This window comes from Nymphaea colorata, chromosome 1 (assembly GCF_008831285.2).
Source record: "Nymphaea colorata isolate Beijing-Zhang1983 chromosome 1, ASM883128v2, whole genome shotgun sequence".
NCBI lineage: Eukaryota > Viridiplantae > Streptophyta > Magnoliopsida > Nymphaeales > Nymphaeaceae > Nymphaea > Nymphaea colorata.
Genome location: NC_045138.2, coordinates 30,940,659 through 30,950,543, shown reverse-complemented (window position 1 = coordinate 30,950,543; position 9,885 = coordinate 30,940,659). Strand labels below are relative to the sequence as shown.

At 40.7% G+C, this 9,885-nt stretch overlaps 1 protein-coding gene across 2 annotated transcripts; it reads right to left on the bottom strand.

The window, feature by feature from the left end:
- Window positions 1–437: 437 nt before the first annotated feature.
- LOC116250689 (myb family transcription factor EFM-like) lies at window positions 438–4,130 on the bottom strand. 2 transcript variants are annotated; one of them, XM_031624515.2, is made up of 4 exons: window positions 3,709–4,130; window positions 2,174–2,830; window positions 1,907–1,983; window positions 438–1,121 (listed from the first exon to the last, which is right to left on the bottom strand). In XM_031624515.2, the coding sequence occupies exons 1-4, from the start codon at window positions 3,896–3,898 to the stop codon at window positions 498–500; spliced, it is 1,548 nt and encodes a 515-aa protein (XP_031480375.1). In that variant the 5' UTR covers window positions 3,899–4,130; the 3' UTR covers window positions 438–497. The 2 variants fall into 2 exon arrangements, with proteins under 2 accessions (XP_031480375.1, XP_031480383.1); XM_031624523.2 differs by lacking the exon at window positions 3,709–4,130 and adding an exon at window positions 2,958–3,272.
- Window positions 4,131–9,885: the final 5,755 nt, after the last annotated feature.

The following is a 9,885-nucleotide window of genomic DNA, read 5'->3' as shown; positions in this document are numbered from 1 at the left end:
TAGTTCCTTCCGGCTCTGGCCCGAATTAGCTACCAGTTCTAGAGAGCAGAATAAATCCCTCTTTCTGACAGATGCCCGAATCCTCCAAAAAGTCGCGGACATGTGCATTCATCTCTTTGGAGGACGTAACAAGTAAAGCATACGTATTTGTTCGTGATGATGGGTAGTTGATACTGGAATAATATTCTAAGCCTTGCAAAATTTCTTCTTCTTTTCTGCTTTTTATTGTGAAAACTACAGACTCGTTCAACAGAGAGAGCGAGAGAGATAGAGAGAGATTTTGCCTGGTCGATAATGAACATTCAAAGACGTCGCCCCGTCCTCAACTAATTACAACATCAATATGATAAACATGCACTACGTGGTCGCCCTCCTTATACCAAGATCCCCAGAAAAAAAGAGAAGTAAAATAGAGAGAAAATCCAAGGAAAAGGTCATCTGGAAAACTGCAACACCTCAAACGTAATCAGGCAACTCAATGATATTTCGAGAAAATCCTAGAACTTAAGGGTGATGTCGCTTCCGGTGCTTTCCTCACCATCTTCCTCCTCTTCGCTCCTCAACGTGGTCCTCCTCTTCAAAGACAAAGCTCTTCCCATCGATCTGCCCCCCTCATTCTCGGTGCTCTCCCCTCTCCAGCTCCCGCTCTCCGACCTGCCTTCTTCCTCGACGCTCTGGGATCGCTCGCCGGCAGTGCTCGACCGCGGCGAGCTCCGGGAATTCGAAGAAGTCTTATTGTTATTGTCGTCGCTACCGCTGTTACTGTTGTCGTTCTTGTCCTTGTCACCAGCATTGCCATTGTGGTTAGCAGTCAACTGCTGGTCGCAGTAGACGTGGCGGAGCTGGTGGTGTGGAGGAGTGCTTAGTTGAGTACAGAAGTCCTGAGGTAGAGGGGAGGGATGGCAGTAGTGAGTTGGTGGCAGTGGCTGCGTCGTCGGCGGCGCTGATTGTGCTGCTGCCGCCGCTGCTATGGTGGCACTGTATATGCCGGTTGCAGCGGTGTGGGCTGCTGTTGTGTACTCTGGCTGGACCCAAATACCACCCAGAACAACCAGCTGAGTTGCAGGGGTTGTCACTGCCTGTGGAGTGGGGCTCGGCCTTCGTGTGTGAAGCCTGTACTTCTGTACACCACACAATAATTAAAGCATCTCAGATGGCTTGTTCCATGGAAACTTCCTTGAAGGAGACCAAATCATGGAAACTTTAGGCTAATCAGTAACGAAGAGTGCGTTTTGTGGAGGGAAACCACCAAAATTAATTCTGGACAAGTATATCTTATTATACATGTAAAAAGTTTTGGAGTTATGGCGGTACCAATACCATCTTATTATACAATTTCTTTTTCTTAGTTTGTGCATCAAAAAGTTCTCTCATGTCATTAGTTTTGCTGGTTCATAGCCTTTCTGGGTACAAAACCAAGCGCTCCAAGAGAGCAAGTTGAGATCTGCTCCAAATCCTGAACTGGGTCATTGCATTCGCAGCTAGAAACTGTACGTGAAGAAACAGCGCTTTTCTTCTTTTTTATTTGAAATGTATCTTTAAGTATACATACATAGAGAAACAGCAGACGCGCGGCATCAAGTTAAGGTACCAGTTATCGATAATTTTTATGAAATTGTTCTCTAAGTAGTCACACTAAAGATGGGGTCGACTTCTCTTCTCATACCCAAACGAGGGGGAAAGTAAAGAACCACTGTATATCTGCCACTGTTAGTGAGTCCAAGGAAAGTTTTGGGACCAGTTTTTCATCTACATATAAAAGATTACCATGTTGTGCTTTTTCTGCTGTTCAGCAACTTTGTTTGGGATGTAACAGCTTTAAATGTATGGTGTCACATACAGAAACACGAAAGTTTCTTGGGGACTAATTATAAATAAACTGGCAGGGAGAGAGAGAGAGAGAGACCTGTAGGTGGCTTTTAACTTCGTCATTGGTTAATCCGTCAACTTTCATCAGTTCACGTATCTGCTTGGGTGTCGCCGCTGCATAAATCAAAGGTAACACCAAATCAGACTTCGCTGTGAAATGGTAGGAAAGAATCTCAAATGTAGAAGCATTCAGATTTTCATAAGCAAACTTTGCAATGAAAGTATTAGGCAATAATCTAAAAAATGGAATCATTTAGATTTTCATGCATCTCTCTCTCTCTCTCTCTCCTCAAGTAGTAATTACCGTGAGAACCACCTAACTGCTGCAAAGCGTTCACAAACCGCCGGTGTAGATCAGGCGACCAACATCTCCTGGGTTTCCTGTGAGTCTGCCCCCCTCCTGCTGCTTGCACCTCATTTCCGCTGATCTTTTCTGTTGCTCCACCCACCACACCGCCGCCTCCGTTGCAATTGCCTTGACTTGCACTGCTTTGATCATTAGCCTTGATTCTAGAGATTGGAACTGCCAACTCCACCGTCTCCGGCCGCTTGGTCTCGTCTCCGTTCTTGTCGCTGGGAGCAAGCTCCAGATCAGGCAGCTGGGATCTCAAACCCTGCTGAGTTGCACCGTTCCTTTCCTTGGAGAAAGGAAGAAACGCGCCACCGACTCTCTGTTTAACGTCCAAAGCCAGCTTAGAGCTTCCGACCAGACCATGCTCGGGCTCCATCGAAACTGCAGGACCTTGGTTCTTGCTGCCATCATTGGATTGACTCCATATCTGCGTCGTCGCCATCCAACTTCCGGTGCCGGCCGCCGTTGCGGTGGTTGCATCAACAGTACAGTTGAGGCTTCTTTCTGACGTCTCCTGATGCTTAAGAGGTATGAATTCCTCAAGAACGGGCATGGGGTTGTGATTCGCCTGACTGCCGGCTGCTAATTGCTGCCTGGAAGCTTCCATGGCTGCATGGCCAGACCAAAAAAAAAAAAAATCTCAAACTTTAGCTGTTCATCTTCAGGCCAAACAAACGATAACGAACGATCAAAACCTCAATCACCGAAGGTGGAAACATAAGAATGATTTCAAAACCTTTTTGAAAGAATTAAACAACTTTTATGTGGAACACTCTGATAGTGGGATGTTCTATATGTTCATGGCTTCCAAAAGTATAATATAACAGGCGACCGACTTCCTGAACATTGGCCATGCGTTGTTTGTCGCCTGAAAAGCTGGTTGGTTCGACGACCTGAACAGCCATGTCTCCGGGGGGAGCGGGGTCCCATCAATCTGCAGGACACATGGCTATTCATAAGGAAGAGGTAAGCCTCTAATTGGCTATGGCCATGGTTCGCCTCGAGATTGAGGACATTAAAGAGCTTTTCGATCGCCAGCCAGCTAGAATTTCTGACTTTTGTGCAGTTTAACCAGGGGGCAATCTTAAAGAGTGACTTCTAGGAAGCATGTATTTAACTTAATAAGTTTTTCAGTTTAAATGTAGATTTCAAAAAATACCAATAAAAGTTTGTTCCTAAAAAATCAATATCTTTCACAGCAAAAAGTATGCTTCTTACTAAATCAGTATCTACAAACATGTTACCATATCATATTCCTTTAAAAGATATTTTTGACGCCTTGTCTTTCGTTCGTTTCTGATTTGAATTTGGAGTACACCCCTTCAGAGAGGGAAAGAGAGAGGGGAAGGGAGAGAATTGCGGATGAGATTCAACAGAAGTGTACTGGTCAACTTACACGTGCGTTACGTATTCTGATGATGGTGTTCAACAGGAAATTAAGAAGCTCAAATTAAAGAAGGGTAGACGAAGGAGGGACTGGTATGTACCATCGTTGAGGAGTTGCATGCAGAGCGGGAGTTCACGTTTGAAGGCGTCGATCTTGAGGCGTTCCTCTTCCAGGCGGCTGATGAACTCTTGGAGCTTGTGGGTCTTGTCCAACTCCTCACCCAGCGACTTGAGGAGGAAGGAGAAGCTGCAGGGCTTGCCCTCTATGCTGAACTCAGTTGAAGGATTCATCTCTTTCTCTTGATCTCTCTGAATTCTTCTAATTCTCCCTTGGCAATGAGTTCATGTAATGGGATATCGTGGTGAATGTGGAATAAGAGGTTTAAGGGAGCTGGCGGGGATGCTGTGGATGAATGGAATATGAGAAGACGAGGAAGGGGATATCGGGGATCAGTCTCTTTTTAGAGGGGGAGAGAGAGGGAGTGAGCGATCAAAGAATAAAGTAAGGCTGTGAAAAAGAAAGCGATAAAGCAAAGGATGGTAATTTCTTTGAAACAGCAAAGCTGAAAAAAAAAAAAAGAGTTTACAACATGGAGGATGAAGAATCAAGTGGAAAACCATGTGCAGTACTTCCTCTTGGCTCGTGAAAATTCAAAATTTCTTCAAATTTTCACACAAGAGATTTTTTATTTCCTCGTTTGGTTTCCAAATACTTGTCTACATAAGAATTACAACTACCCAAGTCCTCTTTTGTTTTCCTTCGAATAGAGGAACAACCATTTCAACACAAAATCAATCAGATCAAGGCATTGAAGTTAACAACTACTGAGAATTCAACATTCAGGAGTTTGCATTCCCTGCGGCAAGGCTGAAGATATACAGAGACTTTATAGAGAGAGAGATTCTGCTGCGCCTTCTCTCCCCGGCAACTACCAACTTTTCTAACGAAGCAGATAACATCACTCCCTGATGAAATGACCTAACATTCTCCTTAGTCAGAGTCGTAGCTAGCTAGCTAGTATTATTCAGGCTGGTCATTTCATTCGGTGATCATGGCATAAGAACAAGGATAGTCTTCATACGTTACATCTTATAATTCCTAGTCCAAATGGATGCAGAGGCATAAATTTATTAAACTTTTCTGAAAAAATTTATCTAAACCCATTAACCAAGAGCAGAAAAAAAATTATCATATGAGAGAGAGACAGAGGAATTAAAGTTGGGAATCTGAGGCTTGTGCTTAGTGACTTTAATGCAGTGGTGAGGAAGGTAGGAAGATTCTAGTGATCTTGGAGAATTTTGGTGGCCAAAGAAAGAGTGCATCGAATTCGCTGTTGCAATTATTGGATTTGATTGTTGGACTAAAAACCTCAAAAAAGGGGAGTCTTGATTTGCAAGCCTCCAACGCCAACCTTTTTTTCCCCCTCTCTCTACCACAAAGATTCCCCGTTTCACCACCGTTGGTTATCCAGAGAAAGAAAGAAGGTGGATGAACATCAAAGATTACTGTAAAGGGTAGACTGTAGTGCAATTAAACACAATGTTCTTTTCAACTCAGAATTCCATATTATTTTCAAACAGTAATGGATTAAGTTATCTTCTAAAACATCAAAAATTGATGTCCGGATCAGTTCCCTTAGATCTTTCAACGAAATTTATAATATAAAGTTTCGGTCATTAGATCTTAAATCTCAAAACAGCGTAGACATAAAAAACACAAGCTACAGTTCCATTAAAGTTTATGAGCAATTTGGTATTTTGAAGTTATAGAGAGAGAGAGAGAGAGAGAGAGGTGTCCCGCCGCTTCACATGGAGGCCCACCAGCATTCACCACCATGAATGGGAATCGCTTGCAGACACGTTCCCACATATTCTCCACTTGTGAATATCCCTTTTGTCTCTCCGATTTTACCAAAGAATATTTCTTTTTCTCACTTTAGTTACAGGAATATGGCCAGAGAGAGAGATGTTTCTGTTCACATGAAGATAGAAGTAGGGAGAAGGTATCTCTCGCTCGCTCATTCAATGGAAAGAAATGTAGGAAATGGGGTCTGAGTCGGATGGATCGGAAGACAATCTAAAAAAAGACCCTTCTTGGAAATGTTTGGGAAACTGACCAAAAGTGTGCTTTTGTACATTTCGAAACTCGATCCAGTTGCAAGTACTATTTGGACGGATCGTGTCTTCCTCTCTTCTCTTTTCTCCTAAACAAATTTTCCATCTTTTGCTTTTTCTTTTGAGAATAGGCACAACACAGCAACTCTTTAATCATGGACCATACGTTGACAGCCCTTCCTTCCATCGTCCCAATCACTACCACCCTCCTCCACACACACACACACACACACTCTCTCTCTCTCTCACATACAGAGTTTTTGCTTCACCAACTTTTTGTGTTGTAAAAAAAAGTCACTGAGTGCTTTATCTAAGACATAGAAAACAATCTTATTGGAATGTAAGACTAAATATTCTTCTTACTCACCCTACCATAAAGGTTTTTGCTTATAGTCAATTACAATTGCCTGGGGTTTAATATATTTAGCATGGTACTAACCGTTTTTATGCATGTGCCTTTCACCAAGAGATGTTGCAGTAATTCCAACGCATCTGCCTATGGACAGTCAAATTCTCACAAAATCCCAATAAAGAAATTAATCAACACAGTGTTCATTTCAATTAGCTCTTTGCTCGTCAATGGACTCATTTGCCAAGATTGATGTTGGTTGTGAGCTTTTAAGCCTTTCTGGTGAATCTCTGTCTAATAAACTACCCTACTGTAAATTTCTAATGTAAAGCAAGTCCAAGATGCTTTTAATTTTCTTCTCCGAAACCATGTATGATTTCTCACTGAGGATCGGAATATACAAGAAGCTAGGATTTATCACCGTGATTCAAAACTAAGATTATATTGAAAAAGCTGGAATGGGAAATTGAAAGGAAGTTTTCCAATAAGCTTTTGATTGAACAGTCCAAAAAGAAAATTGCATAAAGTGACTATCCACCTAAGTTCCTAGCAAGATTAGAGCTCCTAACTGATCAATATAGATCATTAGAGTCTTAGACTAGCTAGCTAGATCCATTGGCCAATACAAGCTGAAGATGTATACATAAAAAGTTCACATAATTAAAATTCTTCTAGAAAACTAGTCAGATCACAAATCCCTTTCGCACAAAACTTTGTCCATCTTTCCGTCCGGTCTCATTGTTGCCAAGAAAAATATTCATTCTTCATGCAATTATCCCACGTACATTCTGGGGCTCCTTAAAATCTTTATAGAAGATGCTGACAATGCTTGAAAATAATATTGATCAAAACAAAGTACATGGAATTTCCTGGCGAGCCTCTTTATACTTGCGCCAAAAAGGCGTGCTGTTTGTATCAAATTTGCATATTCTGATTAACAACAAAAATGAAAGATGTGATTTGTGTCCTTTTTATCTTTTCCATAATATTATTTTTTGCATGGTAATTTTGACTTTCTTTCTTTACGTTGAGCCGCTGACTGTAGAGATAAAAAAAGTGAAAAAAAAAGGGTCACGAGATAAACTAATATGGAGTAACTGGAATATCAAACAGTCATATTTACAGGTGCATCACTGCGTTAGTCGCCTCCTTTTATCTAAGTAGTTTACTTTGTTGGTAAATTATATTCACCTCTCTATTTCATTCACAGCATTTGCTTAGAAGTTCTACTTTCTAGTTTAATAGAATATATAGTGGGGACTAGCTAGGGTTCGAAGTACTGGTTCACATCGTTTGAGGATTTTGTCAATTTCTAATGTACCAGATTCGATTTCGGTCTGACCACAATGCATTTGTTTGCAACTCTAAGTGGGGAGGGAATATATGAGACTATATATCATAAGACACGCATACTTTTCTTTCCTTTGTTACTCTTCACGCAAGATGAAGCTAAAAGAGAAGAACCTCATATGGGCAGGCCGCACACGCAAGTGGTTTTATCACTGCTGTCAATAATATTCAGCCTTTAGATCTTTCTCTCTCCTCATCGCCGAATTCTATGGCACTCCTTGTGTAGGGGGATGTCCACTTTGCTATTCGGCTATAACATCATCTTTTGTTTGCTGCTGAGTGACTCTGTCATTTCGTCTATTCACTCTCACCTCATCCTCCTTATTTTGTTTTATTATGCTACTGTCTTATATCTTTCATTCTTTTGTTTTGTTTTTGCGGTTTGTTCTTTTATCTAGGGGACTTCTTGTTCCCAAATTTTGTTATGCATTCACATTTTATCGGTTCTCTCTCTCTAGCTCGCTATATATATATATATATACACACACACACAAATCATCACTAGTACTATCATAAACCATCATCACCACAGCATAAATGGAAGCTTCAAGGTTAATGTCAATTTAATGATTTTTTTCTATAGTAATGGCAACATTGAACTATATATATGTCGGGGAGTTCTATGTTGCCTCGTACCTATTGGATATATATATATATATATATATATATATATATATATATATATATATATATATATAAAGAGGGAGAGAAAACGAGAACGAAAGAGAATGGGAAAGAGAAAGGAGAGGGGACAAGATGAGGGTATAAAAACCGGTCTACTTCTCCCCATAATGACACTCATAATCTCAAGATCAATACTATTCCTCAATTCCATCATAATAACACCCTCCAGAAATTGAACTGACGACTTGGCTATAACATGTCACCCAACCTGACGGATTGTGCTACCCATCACTTGCTAAAAGGGGGGAGAGGGAGATAATCGTTGGATCAACGTTGAAGTAGGCAGGTTCACTCAATATACCTAGCTCAGTATATTGTCGTATTGTCCATGAAGCAAGTGTTGCTTTATTGGTTGGTACATTCCGTTGTTCCTTCTTCCCCAGTGGAGGATGCTAAAAATAATGTGCAAATTAGGGGGTGTTGTCCCCTAGCTGGTCTTGTAAAAGGGAAAAAATGTTGTGGTTTTCCGATCACAACCTGGCCTTTAGTTGATATCCTTCAAAAACCACTAACTCTTTTGCAAATCTTCATACCCTGCCTCTATTTTTAGAGCAGGGCATATGTTATGTCCATAACAAGGGACCATGTGCTATAGACTGAAAAATGACCAAAATGCCATGCTGACTAAATGTAAGATTTCCTCTATAAGGACAACAATAGTATGGGTCAAAAATAAGGGTGGGCGTCGGGCCGGCCCGGTTGGGCCCGAGCTTGGGCCAGGATTTTCTGGGCCCGATAGGCCGGCTCGGGTTGGCCCGGCCCATTTAAGTTTAAAAAAAAAATATATTTTTAATTTTTTTGTTTTAATAATATATATTATTATTAATAAATATATTTTATATTTAAAAATTATTTTATGATTAAAAATTTTTATTTTTTATTTTTAAACGGGCCGAGCCCAGGCCGAGACCCGGGCTATCAGGCCGGGCTGCCCGGCCGGATCGGGCCAGCCTTTATCGGGCCCGGCCCGGCCCGATGCCCACCCTTAGTAAAAAATGCTCTTGCAAAATGACCAAAATACTCTTCGGGTTTAAACTACATGTGGGCACACACTTTTCTATATTTACGGCATTGTAATCCTGATCCTTTGATTTTTAACCATTTTTTATCTTTTTTTTTTCATGAAAGCTTTTATTAAGGATATGAAAAGAATGCTAGCCCAACAATTTGTAAATATATTCTTACCATCAATTTCTAAACACCCAAGACCCATGGAGAGAGAAAGAAAGATAAATACAAGCTAAGTGTTCTTAGATTCATAATTAACCTTCTGTATTGTTAGAATTATTGACAGATCATAACCAAAATCATGTTGCTCTATGCTGGGTGGGGAGATAGTAAATTTACACTACACGATTACAGTAAAAATACACTATATCAACTCAACTGACCTGGTCATCTACCAATCTGAGTCCGATTCCCGAGTTTGCCAACTTATGGCTTACACCATAACACAGAAATAGTTTTTGCTCTATTTTGATAAGTACCTGACCAATTGAGCCAAGCTAATAATATCAACTATGAACACTAACACTAACGCAGTCTTCTATGAATTTCTACGGAAGAAAGGAAAAGTATGACCCCCAGCTAAACACTTAGAATTGTCATAGAAAAGTGAGGCGGCTTTTGGAATTATGATTAAAAAACAGGTCCCAATCAAAGAAAGGGAAAGAGGCAATAAAGATGAAGATCACGTTAGGTCCATGCTGTGCATCTGAAACCCTACCAATTTAGCGAAGCGCAAGAAAAACAAGCAGAAAAGATGAAAAAGAAGAAGATG

Coding starts and splice junctions, on each gene's coding strand:
- LOC116250689 (XM_031624515.2), bottom strand. CDS start 3,898: ATGAATCCTTCAACTGAGTTCAGCATAGAGGGCAAGCCCTGCAGCTTC. Junction 1,984..2,173: donor GCAGTTAGGTGGTTCTCACG/GTAATTACTACT, acceptor TGATTTATGCAG/CGGCGACACCCAAGCAGATA. Junction 1,122..1,906: donor AAGTTAAAAGCCACCTACAG/GTCTCTCTCTCT, acceptor TGTGGTGTACAG/AAGTACAGGCTTCACACACG.